Source organism: Drosophila ficusphila, unplaced genomic scaffold (genome assembly GCF_018152265.1).
Source record: "Drosophila ficusphila isolate 14025-0441.05 unplaced genomic scaffold, ASM1815226v1 contig_791, whole genome shotgun sequence".
In the NCBI taxonomy this organism is placed as follows: Eukaryota; Metazoa; Arthropoda; class Insecta; order Diptera; family Drosophilidae; genus Drosophila; species Drosophila ficusphila.
Window position 1 is genome coordinate 13,224,135 of NW_025064737.1, and position 20,189 is coordinate 13,244,323.

General features: G+C 47.1%; 2 protein-coding genes across 6 annotated transcripts; both read left to right on the forward strand.

Annotated features, from left to right (window-relative positions):
* Positions 1–1,906: 1,906 nt before the first annotated feature.
* Positions 1,907–20,030, forward strand: LOC108087191 (shootin-1). 4 transcript variants are annotated; one of them, XR_001771166.2, is made up of 8 exons: positions 1,907–2,018; positions 13,507–13,712; positions 13,857–14,043; positions 14,104–14,422; positions 14,540–14,652; positions 14,714–14,909; positions 15,005–15,231; positions 19,480–19,579. XR_001771166.2 is itself a non-coding variant. In XM_017184447.2 (8 exons), the coding sequence occupies exons 2-8, from the start codon at positions 13,526–13,528 to the stop codon at positions 19,662–19,664; spliced, it is 1,557 nt and encodes a 518-aa protein (XP_017039936.1). In that variant the 5' UTR covers positions 1,907–2,018; positions 13,507–13,525; the 3' UTR covers positions 19,665–20,030. The 4 variants fall into 4 exon arrangements, 3 of the variants coding, with proteins under 3 accessions (XP_017039936.1, XP_017039938.1, XP_017039937.1); XM_017184447.2 differs by lacking the exon at positions 15,005–15,231 and adding an exon at positions 15,419–15,788 and having other exon boundaries at positions 19,480–20,030; XM_017184448.2 differs by lacking the exons at positions 1,907–2,018; positions 15,005–15,231 and adding exons at positions 12,093–13,440; positions 15,419–15,788 and having other exon boundaries at positions 19,480–20,030.
* Positions 1,913–11,667, forward strand: LOC108087189 (eukaryotic translation initiation factor 4 gamma 3). 2 transcript variants are annotated; one of them, XM_017184445.2, is made up of 6 exons: positions 1,913–2,018; positions 3,464–5,271; positions 5,519–5,665; positions 5,721–6,599; positions 7,578–8,710; positions 8,803–11,667. In XM_017184445.2, exons 2-6 carry the CDS (start codon positions 3,483–3,485, stop codon positions 11,116–11,118), a joined length of 6,264 nt encoding a protein of 2,087 aa, XP_017039934.1. In that variant the 5' UTR covers positions 1,913–2,018; positions 3,464–3,482; the 3' UTR covers positions 11,119–11,667. The 2 variants fall into 2 exon arrangements, with proteins under 2 accessions (XP_017039934.1, XP_017039935.1); XM_017184446.2 differs by lacking the exons at positions 1,913–2,018; positions 3,464–5,271 and adding an exon at positions 5,335–5,447.
* Positions 20,031–20,189: the final 159 nt, after the last annotated feature.

Consider the following 20,189-nt stretch of genomic DNA (forward strand, 5'->3'; position numbering starts at 1 on the left):
GACAGAACGCACAGGAAAACAAGCAATGCAAATGACTTTACAACTGCAAGAAAAACTGACTGAATGTGTGCGGTTTTCGTTGGGCCAACTTAAAACATTTGCATTTGCGGGCTAGTCTTTTTGCTTCCCCAGCCACAAAATAATCCTTTCTGTTCCTGTTTGTGGTGCCTCTTTGTATGTTTTGGTCACTGCGTGGGAGTAAAATCTGGAACAGAGTTGTTTTTTTACAACCTTTTAACTTTAAAAATTTTTTAAAAGCATATTTGTAGCTGCACAACAGCATATTAAAATTAGGACAAATAGCAGTATATAGCATAGGTGGCAAGACTATTGAAGGCTACTGAACATTGATTACTTGAGGGTGATGACTGAAGGATTAAATGGAAAAAGGGGGGGGGCATCGGCCATGACAGCGCATCCGGCAAAATAGAAAGAGCAAAACTTTTACTATCAGCGCGTAAACAGTGCAAGTCTTCCAAGAAGGGGAATGTGGAAGCTACGATTGGAAAGCCAAAATCTGCGCATGCGCACCAAACAATTTTATTTACTAGTGGAACCTATTCAACGGAAATGCCGACACATCCACAAATAAACCATTTAAAAAAATTGGGGAACCCCAAGTTTCGTAAACAAAAAATCAGCAATACTAGATATGCTCTTCTAACGCAAGTATGTCAGAGCTTTATCAATCATCCAACTAATTATTATTCACCTAAAAGAATTACTAACAAAAATAAACATCATGTAGGATATATGTAGAGTTTTAAAGTTATGTGGGGTTTTAATAAATACAAATTACAAAATCAGAAATTTAGGAGCTTAAATAGAATAGTTCTCATCAAGCTTTTACCAAATTTGTCCTCCAAGATTTAAGTCTGCACTAGAGAAGCATTGCACTGTTTGGTATATTTATGGTATGTTTTTACCAACAGCCAACATATTTTAGTGTTTTTCTGCGAATACTCTTCTGGCATCTTCCATCAGCCTCGCCACGGTCACTCTGATTTCATCGAACGGAACGGACGTGTTTCTGTAGACTATTTACATTTACAAAATTATTTGTAACAGATAGTTAACCGCGTATACATAACGAGGTGTAGCAGACGACGCACTGATGTAAAGGCGCAGTGCCAGTGTAACTTTTTAGCGTGTTCCCCGCGTGGAACTGCATTTTTTTTTGTTTCCTCAGTTCTGTGTGTGGTGTGTGAGCGAGCGAGTGAAAGAGAGGGAGCGAGCGCGAGTGAAGAGGAGCGGAGCGGTGAGTACTGGCAGCCAGACAGAGACAGAAAGATAGTGCAAAAAAAAGCGAACGGCAAAAGACGAAACGGCAAAAAAACAACAACCAACGCCTCGCCTTGGCAGGAAAAACTGAAAACCCTTACAACTGGATGGCCAATATATCGGAGAACCCTTTGATAACAGTCTCAAAGAAAATAAATTGTAAATACCTGCCCTTTTTGTTCGCAATCTGGGGCTGAGGCTGCTCAGCTGGACAACGGAGAGGGTACAAAAATCGTAGCAGGCGCTGGTCCAGAGTTCATAGAATTAATCAAATTGTAATTTTATGTAAATGCAAAATTCTACCATACGTTTTATCTTTCTCTCACTTTCTTAATTATAGAAAAATTACCGTGAAATTTTAGCACTAGCCGTACGTTATTTTGTATATTTTTGTACGTATGTACGTGAACGTGCCCCTCGTCGGTCTGCACAAATGTGGATGTGGATGTGCATCGTAGGCTCGCGTATTTTTATACATGGAATATCTGATAATTCCGGATAGAGCTTACCACGACGACGAGTTCCCGCTAGGAGGAAGAGGAGAAAGAGAGCGCTAAGTAGCAGAAAGGAGGAGCAGGAGCAGTAGGAGGCGTCTAACTAGGCTCACATCGTAGCCCCTGCCTTCGGGGCAGCGGATTTAGGATCATTAGAATAAAGCCCATACCAGTAGGATCAACGCATCTACTAGTCGAGTGGAGGAGTCCCCGAGGACAGGAGCAGCAGCAGCACAGGAAGCGGTAAGTTGTCGAGTTACACCTCATCATTCACCTTCGAGTTCGACTCTTTGTGTAAATAATTTGCATTAGTTATTGTTTTCTTAGTCTAACCGCACACTCATACACGCCCCACACACACATCACAGACTCCAATACGAATGCACTCCCAATCAGCGATCCCAATTAGAGCGCTCACCCACACATTGGTCCAACTGGTTTTGTTTACAAACAAACCAGAAACAAGTGAACCAGCCAGGTTTTCGTTTTCCTCGTCATCGAGTGAAAATGGAGGTCCAACTCAAGTTGCAGCGGCATCTTCTTCGCCCTCTGGAAAACAGGTTTTCTCCTGCCGAGGTGCTTGGCCTCAAACTGCACTGGAGTTGGGTTTTTCTAGGCCAGCACAGAGCTGCAATGGGAACAGCACAGTGAAAACTGGCAGGGCGTAAAATGTTATAATGTGGCCAAAATAGATGTTTTAAAGCTGATATCAATTTATTGTTTTAAAGCCAATTGACTCTCAAAAAAGTTTCTTGTTTCTGTTTATTATTTGTATGGTCACAAGAACCTTAAGTGTATAAACAAAGCTTTGGCCATTTTTCCGGGTAAGCGCTTTTTGCGACCGATCTTTGTCTCCTCAGCTAAATGATGATGCAACCGTCTCATTCTTATCAATCAGCATTGCACCTCGTTTAATTAATATACCTTAACCGAACACGAAAGAAAAGTTGTATGGTCGAGTTAAACCGTATCGTTAACAGTTTCAAGTGATCCACTTCTGGCAGTTTGCACTGTGCTGAGGAAAGTGCTGACGGAATGCCAAACTGGTTGTGGCCAAAACAGCCGACAGCGAGCCATCGCTCACCTCCCACGCCCGCTGGCTGCTGCCATTTTGCGTCTCAGTGGCTGTGGCTGTCTTTGTGTCGATCCGCTTTAAGGCCAACACTGACTAATAGCGCCACTTGTTACCGTGTGTCACCCATCCGCCGCTAGTTGCGCCGAGCCAGTGACTAGTCCATTGATAAAAGCGGCGATAAGGCGGCAGGGCCATCTTCGCAAGCATTTTGGATGTAGACACGCCCAGCGAGTGACATCATACTCCACATTCCAATTAAAGAGCTCAATTGAAAGAGAGACAGTGAGCAGAAAGAGGTGATTGGGATTGGGAGTGCATTCGCCAAGTTTTTAGTCATAAGATCAAACAGCTAATTTGCATGCCGCTTATTTGGTAGCTTCGCATCCCTTTTTTTTATTCGATTCACATACGCATGGATTCCACGGCTTTGAACTATATAATACGCCAAGCATTCCCATACATCGCCAAACCATTTTCACTTCCATTTCCATCTTACTAACATTACGATTTGTACATCTGTTTTGTTCCGGCCGCGGTTTTCTTAACTCTCCGTGTGTGCCTGTGCCTTTGCCTTTGCCTGTGCGTGTGACCGTGCGATTGAGTGCGTGTGCAGATCCTCCGAAGGTCCTCCTATGTTTCTACAACAGGGAGGGGGTGGGAAGGGAACCAGGCCACAGTCGACACACCAGCAGAACCACAACCACCACTCGCACCACCATCATATCCAGCAGCAACAACAGCAGCAGCAGCAGCAGCAGCAACAACAACAGCAGGTTCAACAACAACAGCAGCAGCAGCAACAACAACAGGCACACGCTCTGTTTGTACCGAACCACGGCGGTCTTCACCACCAGCAGCAGCAACAGTTGCTGCAACAACAACAGGCGGCGCAGCAGCAGCAGCAGCAACAACAGCAGCAGCATCAGGTGCAAGGATGCAATGTCAGAGTGACGCCCATGCCCACGACCTCGCACACGACCACGCCCTTGGATCCCTATGCCGCTCGTCTGTCAACGGCGTCGAGCGCAACACAACCGTCGCAAACCCAGGCGCACCAACAGCCGCTCATCTTCTATAACGCCCAGCCTCCGTACGCCGGCAGCAACTCGCTGGGGGGACATCCCCACGGCGGAGGCCATCATGGCGGAGCCAATGGCGTGGCGCCCGGCGCTAATCTAACCCGGGCGCTGAGCAACCAAACGCTTCCGCCCCACTTCCCGCAGTCAGCTGGCCTGATAGCGTCCGCCGGCGGCAATGCGGCTAATCCGGGCGCCCCCTACTTCTCCACAACCTACATTCCCTACACCCCGCCGGGTCAGCTCATGGGCATGCAGTCGGCTATGGCCTTTCCCGCCAACGGAGCGGCCGGAGCTCCGCCCACAGCCTTCTATACCGCTCCGCAGCAAAAACAACTGCCGCCGAATGGCCAGCAACCCGGACCCGGTGGAGCAGCTGGAGCTGGACAAACGCCGTCGATTTCGTACTACCATATCGCCCCGAATAATGCCGGCAACAATGTGGCCAGTGGCGGCAACTCACACAGAGGCAGCATGCGCGGCAACCAAAGGGCTGCGGCCACCGCCCAGCATCCGAACTACTTTGCCGCCTTCGCCGTTGCGCAGGCGAATGCCCCGCGTCCCGCTCCGGCGACAGTGGCTCCCATGATGAACTCCCGCAACGGGACGCTCAACGGTGCGGCCGCCTTTCACCTGCCGACCAGTTTCCTGCCGGGCATAACCATTGGACCTCCAGCGGCAATGGCAGCGGGACCAATGCTGGCTCCAGCTGGGATCCAAGCTCCGCCCCCGCAAGCGCCGGCTGGATTGCACACCTATGCCGCGCACATGCAGAGCACCAGCGCCCCCGCGCTGCCCAGTGTGTCAAGTGTGGCCGGAGTGCCGGCGGTGACCAGTGGATTCTCGACCACCTCGTTGCCCACGCAGCCGGTGGGTGCTGCCCAACCACTGGTGCCCAGCAGCAGCGACAAGATTGGCCTGCGACGCTATGCCATTCCCATTATCCATCCGGATACCAACGAGGACGTGATGGATCCCAAGAGCTCGGTGTTCATCAAGAAGGACTCAAACTCGACACTAACACCGAGCACGGCTCTGGAGTCGGATGGCACTCTGTGTCTTTTCCAGGCACCCATCCTCATGGACTCCGCCTCGGCTTCGTCGCTTTTGTCCGGCGTCTTGGCGGATCCGCAGATGCAGACTGGTCAGTCGACCGCTTCGCAGTCCGTCTCCTCGGAGAAGGTGTCTGGCATGGTGTTCGGCGAGGAAGGCGCCGATCCGGAAGCTGACCTGTCGCCTCCAGCCGGCACCACGGACAAGGATCAGATCAGCATTATCGTCAAGGACATACTGGCCCACTCGGGCAACACCGATGAGCACCTAAGCTTCTGGCAGTATAGCGACGGTGAGTTCATAGTCGTGATTTACTTAACTCAATAGGAAATGATGCAGCTTATCGAAGTAGTCCTTTACTGTTAGGTTTTCGAAATCAGTCCGTTAGAAATTGCCTTCCAAATTAGAAAATAAATCGATAAAAAATCCAAACCTTACCAAATAAGATAAAAAATAATTCAAACCAGGGTATGTCATACGTTCGGCAAGCCGAAGTTAGCCGGGCTATTCGTTTCCCAGTCTAATGATTCCTCTTACAGTGGACAATGCCACGGAGACCCACGATAGCCTGCCACTGGTACACTCGGAGTTAAATCAGCACGAAGCCGTCGAAGAGGGCCAGCAGCCCGTTTTATTTCAAGAGCAGTCGGCCAAGAAGCAGCGCCCCAAATCGGCCAACAAGCAAAGTGAGTGGTAACCAGATGCAATCCCTCGATCAACCACTAATTATCTTTCCTACAGGCACCGCCACGCCTACATCCATAGCAAATGACGTGGCCGAGGCAGCGGCCAGCGGATGCCCGGGCATCTCCATCTTGTCCAGAAGCCAGCCGATGCTGACACCATCGGGTCCCTCGACACCGCCGCCAGCCTCACGTGTCGCCACCCAGCCGAGGCCAACCAAGTCGATAGCTACCACAGTTGCTCCGACGCAGGCGAAGCCACCAACAGCAGCGGGTTCGCCCACCAGGAAGTCGAGTGTTGCGCCCGCTACTTCGATCACCACCAGTTCGGGTGCCTCATCCTCGGCCGCTTCCACGCCGACTCACAGCTCACAGCAAGGAAAGCAGATCCCCGGAAGACTCACGACTGCAGCATCACCAGCTGCACCACGCATCTCGGCCGCTGTCTCCCTGCTCGCCGGCAATACTTCTGCTGCCAATAACGCCAACAGCGCGACCAAGAAGCAACGCAAGGCCCAGAAAAGGGCCAAGGAGCTGGAGAAAAAGAAACAGAAGTCCTCGATAACGAGCACCACAAGCAACAGCCAGGGGCAGATTCAGAATAACAATGGCAAGGGCAATGGCAACGGCAACGCTGCGCCGGAAATTAATTCAAACAACAACAATGCTGCCACTGTGTCGACAACAACAACAACGGCCACACTAACAACAACGGCAACAAACACTTTAGCGGCAACAACCAAACAAGGAATGACTGCTGTCGATGAGAAGGCGACGGCGCAACCGACGACTGATAAGCTTAGTGCAACTAGTAATAATCCTAACGTAAGTTCTACTCTAAGAGACAACAACCCAATGCCCAACCCCAAGGAGCACTTGACGAGCAACAACAACAACACAGACGAGGATGATGTGGAGGCAGAAAGCGATCCTGACTGTAAGTAACATCACTGAATTTTCTAGATATTTTATTACGACTAGAGCTCGGATAGTCATGCAAATGCATGTTGCATTTCTTTCCTTAAAGCATATTTTGACCGAAAGTGCATGTTCGAGCATATTTTAATATTTCATTCATCAAGAACTGAATCCATTCAATAACAAGTCTATCTAATTGTGTATAATTATTGCGTGGAATTGAATATAATTTGACTTTCAAGTTGTTTATTTTCATCAAATGATTAACACTGGGTACTTTGATGACTCCTCAATGTACTCCGAATGACTAATAAGAATAAACGCTTTATTATATTCTTAAATTATCATTCGTCTCGTGGCATTCAAATTTCTCAGTGGTTTCAAAATTGGTCGGAATGATTAGAAAAGAAACGCGCGGTAATTTTATATTGCGTATGAAAGCCGAATTTTACAAATTATTTCGGTTTGATGGGTCAGTTTTATTTTGTACGCATTGTGAATGTACAGTTCAAGGGAAAAAAAAATATTTCAATTAAAACAGAATATTGCATCATTGAAACATAAAGCTGCCAAAGATAGAAGGAAGAAAATGCCGATCAGGGAAGCCAAAAACAGGACCAAATTTGTCGGAGTTCAATGTAGATCTGTCTTTTCCAACATATTTTAACTAATTTTGCATTCTTCTTTTATATAATTTTGTATTTTTAAATGCATATTCTTGAGCATATTTTGCTATTTCGTGCATATTTGCGTGTATATTTTGCATAACTATCCGAGTTCTAATAACAAGTGTAAATGCTCAGCACCAGTTTAGCTTTTTGCACTGAAACTGATCCGCGATTCATTTCCGCGAACTGATAACGTTCGTCGAAAGGAACTGGTTCCGTAAATGTGATCTTGAACTAATTCAAATCGAGACATGTGTGGCTTGTAATTTAAAGATAAAAACTAACATTACTTTTGTTTATTAACTATAAATATTTGGTTTTCTTCATAGCGGACAGCAAAGAGGACAGTATGTTGAATATTCCGGAAGGCAAGTCAGATCACTTGGCCAACGATGAGATTGTGGCGAAGTTTCTGCAGAAGGGCAGCCCCAACACATCTGCCGCACTCTCGGAGACCCAAACGCTGCAGTTCCTCAACAGCAGCAGTTCGGTTTGCGAAGAAGATGAACCAATTTCCACGCGGGCTGAAGGCGGCGTGATCAAGACAGAAGACAACCCTGCTGGTGAACTCAAGTTCGGGGATTTCCACGAGGAGGCGCGCCTCGAGACCGGTTTCATATGCAGCTCCACCTGGTCAAGTTCAACGCTGAGCAAGGCAGCCGAGGATGATTCTTCGCTGAGCAGCCGGAGTGCTGATAATGTGGACTGTGCACCCAAGGTAACGGCTTCGATTTCTGGAGAGAAGAGCGCCGGCAGCAAGAAGAGCTCTCCACTGCACCAGGCGTCCGGCAAAGGTCTGGGTTCACCCAAAGTTAGCCAGCAGAAACTATTGAAGTCGAAGAGCCCCAGCTCGAGTCCTGGGCCCAGTTCCCAAGTGCCCAAGAACTATCGCTACAGCATTGAGACCCTGCGCGAGCTGTCCAAGCGAAGTGATTCGCGCAAGCCTCCGATGGTGCCGTGCCAAAAGGGCGACTGCATATCGCAGCTGTTCGTCTCCCGGCAGCAGCAGCCCCAGCAACACCATAGTCACGGACACGGACCGCACATCCAGCAGTACCAGCACATGAGCTTCAACGAGTCCATGGACTATGTGCCCGGCAAGCGTGGACGCGGACACGGACCGAACAAGAAGCACCACGACGGCCACCAGCAGATGGGCGGCCCTGGTGGCATGGGCAACATGGGAGGAGGCGGACCCAACACGAACCAGCGCCACATGGACATCATTCGGGTGCAGCTGTCGCTGAAGGAGGAGATCAAGCTGTCTGAGTGCGAGAACGCCTGGCAGCCGGGAACGCTGCGTCGTGTGTCCATGGCTGGCGGCCAGGATGAGGACAATGATGTCGACAGCGTGCTGAAGAAGGTGCGCGGTATCCTCAACAAGCTTACGCCCGACAACTTCGAGGTGCTGCTCAAGGAGATGTCCAGCATCAAGATGGACAATGAAGCCAAAATGACAAATGTAAGTCAAGACTATTTAATGACTTTAAATTTATATTTTTTAATTTTGTATTGTAATACAACTAATTCTTTAACTTTTATAACTTTTTCCAGGTCATGCTGCTGATCTTTGAGAAGACTATTAGTGAGCCGAACTTTGCGCCCACCTATGCCCGCTTTTGCAAGGTGCTTTTTCACGAGATCAAGGCTGAGAACAAGTCGCTCTTCACCAGCTCACTTATCACTCGCATTCAGCACGAATTCGAGTCGAATGTGAACGATGCCAACGCCAAGGCCAAGAAGCTGCAGCCGACGGTGGATCGCATTAATCAGTGTACGGATCCGGCAAGAAAAACAGAGTTGCGCGCCGAAATGGAGGACCTGGAGTACCAGTTCCGGCGACGTGCCTGGGGCACTGTTCGCTTCATTGGCGAGCTCTTCAAGCTGCAGTCGCTGACAAGCGACCGGGTGCTCAACTGCGTGGAGTCGCTGCTCGAGCACGGATGCGAGGAGAAGCTGGAGTACATGTGCAAGCTGCTGACCACTGTGGGCCACCTGCTGGAGGCCAGTCAACCAGAGCAGTATCAGCTGAGGGATCGCATTGAGAAGATCTTCCGCCGCATTCAGGACATTATAAACCGCTCGCGCGGGACGGGCCACCGTCAGCAGGTGCAGATCAAGATCAGCAGTCGAGTGCGGTTCATGATGCAGGATGTGCTCGATCTGCGAATGCGCAACTGGGATCAGCCGACCAGCCATCAGAGTGGACAGCAAGGTGGTCGCGGTCAGCGGCACAAGCAGCACGACGAGCCCAAGGAGCAGATGCATCACAGCGCTGGCGGAGGGGGAGGTGGAGGCCGGGGAGGCGGGATAAGCCAACACCAGCAGCCGATGCACCACCAGCAGCAGAAGCATCACCATCAGCACGGCCACGAGGGCGGTAACTACTTCATGCAGAAGATGCCCAACAAGCAGCATCACGAGAACCAGACCCTCAGCATCGATCCCAGCAAGCTGCGCTTCAGCAGCAGCACCACCACTGACGACTCGTCTGCCAAGTTGGGCAACTCATCGCACTACCAATATTGGCGGAATCGTCCGGCCAACGCGACACCCGTCACCACAACCAGTGTGCCGCCGCCAACATCGTTGCTCAAGCGTCCCGGACAAAACTACAGATTTTCACCGTACCAGCAGCAACCGCAACAGTTGGGCACTCCAATCCCGTCTGCCGGCGGTAATAGGGGCCAGGTGGAAAACTCTACAGACGCCGCTTTCGATAGCAAGCAGTGCCAGGTGCTCATAAACAAGCTGATCGAGGAGGCACTCGATCATTCGCACACGGGCGACTGGCAGTCGGAAGTTCTGCAGATTTGGCGCTCGCACAGCCCGACACAGCAGTCGAAGGCACTTCACTTCCTGCTGATAGACTACCTGCATCGCTCGTCCGTGAAACGCCAGCAACGTCAGGCGTGCGCCAACGTATTTGCCTATCTGATGGACAAGGATGCCGTGGATACGGAGACCTTTGAGCAGGCGTACTCTCGGTTCGGCGAGGATCTACCCGATTTGCTGGTGGACGTGCCCAACGCGTTGGGCTATGTGTTTGAGTTCCTGGGCCCCATTATACACGCGGGTCATCTGGATCTGAAGGATGTGTGGCAGCGCCGTTGGCTGGAGAGTCCAATTTGCACCGAGCGCTTTGTGTACGCCTTTGTCAACTATTTTGTGCAGGAGTTTGGAGCCGCCTATGCCCGCAAGCTTTGGCACAACGACTACAAACTGGATCGGGGACAACTGTTCTGGAGCGATGTGAACAAGTATCGCGAGTTTGTGCAGTCGCACAGTTTTTACTTTCTGGACAACAGAACCGGTCAGAATCAGGGGCACGCCAAAGCGAAGGCGCCATCAACGCCACGATCGCCGGGGGAGCATGTGGAGCGGATAAGACACCTGCTGGCACTGTCCTGCGACATGGCCATTGACTACATAAACACCAACGTGGCCATCAATGACAACTTTGTGAGGGAGCTCACTAGATTCCTGTGCTGTGATTTCGCGCTGACTGTGATGACAAAAACCCACAACAACAACAAGAGCGGCGGCAACGCAAAGCCACTGCAGCTGAACACGGAGAGCTTCCGCAGCCGCTGTACACCATTGCTGCGACTCTGCATCGACGCCCAGGAGGCGCTGGAGATCGCCTGCATTGACGAGGCTGTGGAATCGCTGCAGCAGCACTTCATGGCCGAGTTCGAGGACGAGATGGCCGCCGGCGAGACCATCTGTAGCACGTTCAGCGTTCTGTACGAGAGCGAGGTGATCCCGAAGGAGTCGTTTGACAAGTGGTATAAGCTGGAGGTCGCGCACTCGTCGGCCTCCCGACGCCCGTTTATCGAAAAGCTGCGCGGCTTTATCGAGGAGATGTAGATGAAAACGAAGACAGTACCAACTAGCAACAATCCGATTGTAATCAAACAAAAACACCACAACGAAGAAACCCAAACAACCAACCAATCAGCAACTGGAGCATTACAGCAACATCGTTTGAAACCCATACTCAGACTAGGCGCGGTCGTAGGTGTCCAGTCAAGAACATAAATCGAACGATCAGTCGAAAATTCTGCTTGTGAATCTGACCACCCACAGTGGGTGGCAATCGCCCCCTAACACACTTATTTGTTTTACGCTGAATCTGATCTGTGAAAACAAAAAAATCCACACAATTATATGTTTAACCACGAATAGATCTGTCGAAACAAAAATTCTTTGTTTTTGAACACAGATTTCCTTTGCGAACCAAACCCTTTCAGACACAACCATTTCATTTGTATCACAACGCGTTCCTTAAAAGAAAGAGAATTCCCTTTCAATGACTCGGTCATAAATCACAAACACAAAGATAAACATATTTACACATTAATCGTATCAAATGAATAAAAACCAAACAAAAAAATCGAAAAACTATGTATAACAGAATCTCCGATGTCGAAAATGTTTTCATTAACTCAAGTTCAGACAAGGCATAACCCCAAGAAAAGCAGAAAAGCAGGGTATATAAATATAATTATGTATTATGTATAATTACATATAGACTATTCACTTTCGTAAACCTCAGTATTTCGTTATTCATTTAAATAAAAGCGGACATCCTTTATAGGCCTAGCTGTGTAGCTTAGCATACTTTTCTAGACTTTAAACGAATTTGGTTTATTTTACCTTTCAGTACAAAGCTTTATGAATTCACCATATTGTTTGTTTATTTGATCTATTATAATCTATTACCAACATTTGTTTATGTATTTTCATTGCGACGGCTCAAACCATACGAAAATGAACCCCTCTCTTCCTAAAAGATCTGTATTTCCAATCTCAATTCTGGGACCTCTTGTTCGACTCAGAATTTTCACATATACTAAAAAAAAAAAATATATATATATATATATATAAATAAATTATGAAAATTATAATTTATAACAAATTATACGTACGTATACTATAAAAAAGAATGTAAATTATAAAATTCGTAAAGACATGTAAAGTATTTAGCACACAAAGCATGATTATCCAAAGATAAATCTTAAAATTAGCTGTAAAAAGGAAAGAAAAAATACATTATTATTAATAATTTCAAAAACGTAAAACACATAAACTATATAGCTATATAAACCAAATTAAAAAAGAACATTAAAAGAAAAACATTAAAAAAAAAAACTATTCAAGCATAGAAGCATTCACAGATAACGAAAAAAAGCAAAAACAAAGAGCTCTAAGCCGCCTTTAATTAGTTATTTTTATAAAATTGAATGAAAAAACTAAATCGAAAAACAAAAGCAACTCAATCTCAAAAATTTATATATAATTAAAGCGAGGCAACCAAGAAATGTAGCGAAAAAAATGAGTTGTACTAAACTCGAGAGTTTTGTGTATAAACTTTAGGTTTTTTTATTTTTACACTACAAGTGACAAAATATGAAATTGATTTACGGCAAAAGCAAAGGAAATTGTACGCATAAGTAATTAGCAAAAGAGAAAATCACAAAAACCAATGGCAAAAATACAGTTAAATTAAAATAGTTAAGAATTGACAAAGCAAAACAAAAACAGAAGAAAACAAAAAGCCATGCAAAAAGGAGGTAAATGAAACGCTTCTGCACTTGCAAGCAAATATTTCTCAAGCCAAGCTAATTATGTAGGCTTAATTCGAGAGCAGTGGGCGTGGCACTTTAACTAGTTTCTTAGCAACTTTCGGCAAGCATTCCAAATGCTTTCGGCCAACTTCTCGATAAATTCAACCAAGGCAAACTGGTATTCCGCATTTTTAGCAGTCGAAGCAGAAGCAGAAGATTGAGGAGAGCAAATAGCAGAATCCAAGCGAATCGAACACATAACCCAACCCAGCAGAAGTACACGCATGTGGCACATGGGGCATCATAGGGAATCGGGTAAAAAAGGGGCGGGCAAGGCAAGATAAAAACAGAAATCAAGAGGAAATTGTAAACAGCAAATAATAAAATCGAAAAGTAAAACTCCAAGGCCTTTTTAATGTGGGCCCCCGTCTTTGAGGAGCAATTTGTCACCTTCCAGGCATGCAGCACACAACTCCATTCCCCATAAACCAAACACACCCAAAACAACGCATCCACACCCAAAAAACACTCATCATTTGGTGATGGCAGCATTAAGTTCCATTTGCATTGCTTAGCATAAGAGGTTAAGGATTTGGCTTTAAGGCTTGTTCGCAGGCAAAATGTAAGCAAAGCTTAAGCTTTTCTATTATCTAGTTACCAAATAGAACTATTTTATTTCTACTGCCAGGCAATAAAACTACCCCAAGATGGAGCGACGTGGACGCATTCCGGTGGCCAAATTCCGTACCCAGGAGGCCAAGACACGCAGCCGAAGCCGCGTAAGGGAGCCGGACTACAATGAACAGGATCCGGAGCACGATATGTTCACCTTGCTGGAGGATAATATCGCTCTGAGGGAGGAGAACAAGGCACTCAAGTTGGAGATCGAAACGCGTAAGTATGCCACAATTGTAGAGATATTCGATATGCATTTGATTCATGTTTAATAGCTTACCAATAAATTTGCTTAGGATATAGTAACTAGTTTATCATTGGTTTTATTTGGGTGTACTTATTTTTGCATTCCCTATCTTTCAGATAAAACCACGCAGGAGGAGCAGCAGGCTCAGCACGAGAAAATGTGTGTCGCCCTCGAATCGCTGCAACAACAGCAGACCAATTTCGAAACCCAAATCAAGGAGCTCAACTCAAAGTTCAACAAGGCTCTCAATGAGCGAAATGCTTTGGACAAGCTGCACAAAATGAAAGTCGATCAGATCCACAGGTAAGTTCCCATATAAGTCTTAAATCGAATACATTTCTTGATTGATTTTCCCATTTGCAGTCTCACCAGCGAGCTGGAGCATATGCGGGAGAAACAACAGGAACAGACACCTCAAATAGCTCCACGCTCGGTTTTCGGATCCGTGGAACTCAAGCGAAAGCTTTTCAAGATTCTGCAGTCGGGCAGCACAGACAGTGCCGATAGCATCGGGACTCAAGAGCTCGACAGTCTGGTTAATGTCAATTCGGATGCGGTGCCCATTACCAGCGACCTGGTAGAGCGTCTGGCCGACGAGTTCCTGACCCTCAAGCATGCCACCAATTCCGTGGAGCTTCAGTTGTACGAGGCTAACGAAAAGATGGCAGAACTGTTGGAGCAGGTAAGATGGAGAGTTTTATATTGGATTTATATTTAGATTACTTTTTCCTTTTCAAATCTATACCTAAATCATGTAGAGCTTCATTAACTTCTAATGGCTTTGCTTTTCTTCCAATAGCAACACTCTTTGGAGGAGGAAAACGAATCCCTGCGCACGGAGAACAGCAACTTGACGAAAGTGGCCAAGTTGCTGACCGAAAACATGAAGGAGAGTGTGGAAACCAGCCAGAAGTGAGTTTAATAACTGATAAAGAACAATTAAAACATATACTAAATGTATATCCCAAAACAGAATGGAGGCTGCTCTGATCAAGTTGAAGCAGCGCAACGATGAACTCACCGCCAAAACCCGCGATCTGACCGATGGACAGCCGGGCTCCAGGACCAGCACCTCGTCCAGTGTGCTGAACGACCAGGTGGAGTTCGAGCAGATCCAGGACCAGGTGCAACAGCAGGCCAGGGAGCACAACGAGCGCATTGTGGAAATGGTTAGTCCCGAGTTCTGGTCTCTCTCTATTATTTCGCACTTGGTATACGGCTATCAAAACTATCTCTTCTGTCCCTTTGTCACTTTGTTACTTAGCAAACACGCAGCGTGTTTGATATATTCAAGCCGCTCTCGAATATCTTCAAGAGCAACTGAACAACTCCGAACAGGCGAAGGCGCATATATACGAGTATTCATATATAATACGATCTGAGAAATGCATGGGATGTGCCAAGCTGGGCGTGTTGTTGTTCCCTAATCTTGGTGAAGGGTCATCACACCTCTCTTCAATCCAATCTACCACCAAAACAAAACCAAGACACGTAAGCAAATTGCTTGCCGTGCTCCGCCTAATTCCACCCACTCTCCTCTGGCTTTCGATGCACTAACTTGCCCCGTGAAATGCTTTGATAGATCTACTAATTTTCTCACCCCGAACCCAATCTCTCTTCCTGACCCTGCTCTCGCCCGCCCCGCTCTACCCTTGTTTTCGTTTCTTGCCTTTTGTAGCAAAGTCTAATGGATGCGGCTATTGCCAAAACTACTAACGATGAACTAAAAAAATTACAACTTAAGTTGGAGATACTCGAGGAGCAGCTGCGCGAGGCAGTCACGCGAGCTGATCGCGCCGAGGAGCAATTGGCGCACTATCAGCAGTCCGAGCAAAAGGTAATGGTTGCTGCTCCACCACCTCCGCCTCCTCCTCCGCCGCCGCCACCAGCTCCTCCCATGCCGGGCAAGCTGTTGGTGGCAGCAGCTGGCGGGGATTGTGGAGGTGGCAGCTTCAGTGACCACATTGCCGGTCATAGTTTGCGCAAGGGCAGCGGCGACAAGATCATCGACAATGTGAAGCATCAGGTACAGGCCGAGGCAGCAACAGGTAAGCGATCCCAGCCAGAAAACAAAGTATCTACCAGATGTTCCAAAGGGGTTTAAAAAAATACAGAGTGTGTGTATGTTTCAGTGGGTGGGTTAAAGTGTCAATGCCACAATGATGACCCTCAAACACATTTTCCTGGCCTCATTTTCCATGCGACTTTCGAGACCTTTGGTGAGCTTGAGAAATTTAATAAAGTTTCAGAGCCAGCAACTCTTGACCATTGTGGAAAACCTTTGGCTCTCGAGCAGCTCAAGTGGCTGAAAAACTAAGCAAAAGTTGAATAGACTTTTGAAAAACTTGAACGCTCGAAGCATTTTCGTTGACTTGAATCGATTTGAGCAGATTATTTGCCAGCATTGTCTGTCTGAATTCGGGAAATTGGCCTGAAAAAAGCTGTCAGCTGAGGGTTTCCCTTCCCCTCCATTCCCACCACCATCCGACCCACTCATGTTACCAGCCATGTGTCTGCGGCTAATCCTTGCCAGCCGTGCGTTGACAAGTGCCTGCCATTGTCGCCGTGTCCCGGCGAGAGATCTGGTTGAAGGGCCCAACTTGTTGCTGTCAATTGTCAGTTACGCTCAAGCCACTCATCCTTCCGTTCGAGTCCTGCCTCCTCCTCCTCCTCCTCCACCTCCACCTCTCTTTCCCACCCCCTGCACACGCAACAACACGGCAACACCCGTCTGCGATTGTAATTGATTTTACCTACACGTCGGCTTCTTTTACCGCCCAATGCAGGCTTTCACTTGCTGGCTTTCTGCCTCCCGATTTCCCCTCCCCGCCACTTTTGCCATTCACTGTCGACTGCTGCAGCAGCAACTTCTTAATTAAGTTTGCGAGCAGCTTTTTGAGAGGAACGGGCATGGAGGGATCGGTTGGTGATGCCCTGGACAAAAATGGTATCAATAGGAATTATGAGCACACGAGGCAGGTTGGGTTTCCCAATTCAAACAGTTGAAAATTTAAAGCTGCTCTGCAGATGATATTTCATGATAGCTCATTACAGTTTGTAAGTTGTGTTACTAAAGTTATATTTATTAATAATGTAACGCAAACCTCTCGTGAACTAAATCTACAAACTATAGAACTTCTACAAAAGCTTTAATCATGTTTCACACTTGCCTTGATAACATCAGTGTAAAGAAATTCAATTGGTTTTCAAGTTCTAGCCATTGTCATGCCATCATTACTTAAAACTTAATTAACCTTTGAATTTAAACCTGGTGGAAGAATGTATTCAATGATTTCTTGTCTTTTTGTCACCACTTCATAATACATATTCGAGTATAGCACACAATGCGAAGCCTAGGGAAATTAACTATATAAGCAAGTACTTTCTGGAGAGAAGTGTTTACTTCGCCATTGCACTTGTGGGCCATCTTTGCCGTTTAATTTTCGCTTTTATTGCGATGAAACAATTGTGGGGAGAACTCCAATCGATTCTGATTGCTATAAAATAGTTTAAAGAAATATTAAACTGGCATGTACACACAATGTAGACTTTATATCAGATTGAATAGGGAAATCATCTGCCTGCACATGTGACGGGGACAGGCTGTTTGATAAGCTCAATGAAAATGAAATCAACTCATACGCCCGCATCAAAATATATCCGTTCCCTCGGTTGCTGAACCCTTTGTGCGTGTGTGCAGCCTGGCAGGAAATGCATGATTACATTATATACCTTTGGCAAATATGTATCTGCGTATGAATTATTGATCCACGAGCTAGGCTCACTTCAGCTACAGGTTATTACAATGAGGTGATTAATCTAATCACCGAATGTCTTACTTTCATCCACTTACTTGGTCAAAACTTCGGATTAGGCCAGCAATGTCAGGGCCATCACTCTTGGCCATCAAACCCTCCAAACCCACACACTTTCACTGACATAGCACACTGTCGCTAAGCACTTCCGTTTCCGTTTTGTTTTGGCGCTGGCTTCATGGCTGTTGCCCACTTTTTGGCGCGCACCACGCGTCGTATGCGTAACGAGCGCACATTCAAATCAAAATCAATCAACGCGCGTATTGTTGGAAGCCAGAAAAGTGCCGCCACGAATATGACGATTTTCGTACACACACATAAATATATATGTATATTTCGATATATATTCTCGTATATTGGGATATATAGAGAAGTTGTGGCTCTAGGCGACTTGCAAGCGGAGTGGAGCGGAGAACGCGCGCGCGTCTCTTGAGGCACGTGAACCGTTTGAGCTGCCAGCCAGCCGTACATCAGCTTTACGGCTAGGCATCAGCCACTGCTCGTGTCCTGGCCGCACTCGTCAAGTCAAGCTCGTCGTCCTGCTGCTGCTGTTCGTCGGCGGTGGGGCGAGAAAACAAATGAAGCAGTCGCCTCCTCTCCACACCGGAACGAAAAGCGGTGCTCAAGCGAACCGAGGCGAGGCGAGACGAGTCCGGGGAGAGGTGAATGGCAAAGGCTGCTGATATTGTCCAAGCCAGGCTGCTGTACTGCTGCTGTGTTGCTGCTGTGTTGCTGCTGTGCTGCTGCTGTGTCGTGTGTATACATAACAACAAGTTGCTGCCATTGTTGGTGCGGCTGCCATGGCCACCAGATACCTGCCAGCAGCTTCACTTTCTACGGAGGGGCACGACCTGCTCCATGACCTGCCCCGTTTTTGCCGTTTGCCGAATCTACGGGCTTATGTGCACGGTTTAAACGAATTGTTTTTCCGGGACGAGGAGGAGTCGAGTGGCAGTGGCAGTAGCGAAGCGGAGCGGAGCGGTAGTGGAAATTCCAGCACACATTTGTCAATATCCTGGCCGACACTAAAGCTTTCTGCTGCTGCGTCTCTGAGTGCCATTTCCGGTTCCATGCGATACATTGAAAACTTAAATTTGATTTAAGTTTTTCGCCCCGACCGTTCTGGGGTTTCGTCGAACTGGAGCAAAGGGCTTTTGCCTGGCTTCCATGATGATGCCTCCCACTCCACTACCCTCGGCAACGCAGGAAACCTGCCGGAATTTCGGCTTTAAACGAAACTCTCACAATTTTCCTATATTTTACGCTTGCCTTGCAGCTTTATGTTGCTTGGAATGGCCCTCTGCCTCCGCCCAGTCGCCTCCTAAAAAACTGTCAAGCCAGTAGCGTATCAAATTCGACGACGAAGAGTACGCAATTTATTATTTTTACGAGGAGGGGCCATCGTTCCAAAACCACAGGCCGCATTGTTGCTGCCGGGAGGCTGTGGCCGCCGTAGCTTATTATTATTATTATTATTTGTGCGTTTTATATTTCCGTGTTTTATTGCGCCACTTTTCTTGGCCCTGCCAGTCGTTCTTGAGTTCTTGGCCACCAGCAGCAGCAGCACCCCCACTGAAAACACACATACTCGCACATCCTGGCGAGGAGTCCGTATATTTCCATTGACTTGTCAGGGGGTCCAAGCTTCATTTGTCGCCGGCGACAGTTGCCGAGTGTTGGCATCAACCCGTTTTGGCCTTGTCCGTGATTTATGGCCAATTGCCACCTAGCGAACACCCCTTTAGAATCCCTGGCTTACTTGATTATGCGGGTGAGTATTGGCTGCTCCATGGGTCATGGTTTTCGTCGCCTTCCTTTAACAGCTAACCGCATGTTTGTTTGTTAAGCTTTTGTAGCGACTTATTGTAATGCCGACCGCAAAGCCTAGATTTAATAGCTTTTCCGCCTTCTTTTTCTGTTCCAGGTCTTGACGCTCTAGTGCGCGAATTCAAGTCGGGAGGCGTGACCCTGCGGAGGCGCAATCGCCGCAAGACGGGCACCAGCGAGGCCCTCAAGGAGATGTTCCAAGTACTAGAGATAAGTCAGAAGCAGAACCGCAACTCCAAGATCTGCGTGGACCTGCACTCGGCCCGCGGAGTTGATGTTTGATGTCTAACCCCGTTCCTGCCGCCCTCTTCACCCACTCTCTCTTACACTTTGGTCTCAAATCTCAGGACTCAGCTGTCCCTGAACAACGAACATTCCGTGCATTTTCAAACCGTATTATTCTGTGTGCCTTTCTAAGGTGGAAACCGAAGCCATTTTACAATTTACTAAGCTTAAGACCAATTTCCGAAATGGATCCCATCTCTACTACTCTAATTTATCTGAAATATTTTTTACCTAACCTCTTTTACTTATAACCAACTTAACTCGGCCCTGGTTAATGTGTTCATTTTAACAGGTTTCGCCATTTACTAATCAATTTAAACCCAAAAATATATCTTGAATAAACGTTTAAATTAAAAAAAACTAGCAATTTTTGTTTTGTTAATCTGAAATTTTTTTATAAATATTTACCGATTGTTCCTATGACAGCTATATGATAAAGTCGTGTGATTTTCATGGATTGTCCCAGAATGTACAGTATAAGCCTGGGGAATAGTTCTACTAAATGATAGCTATATGATATAG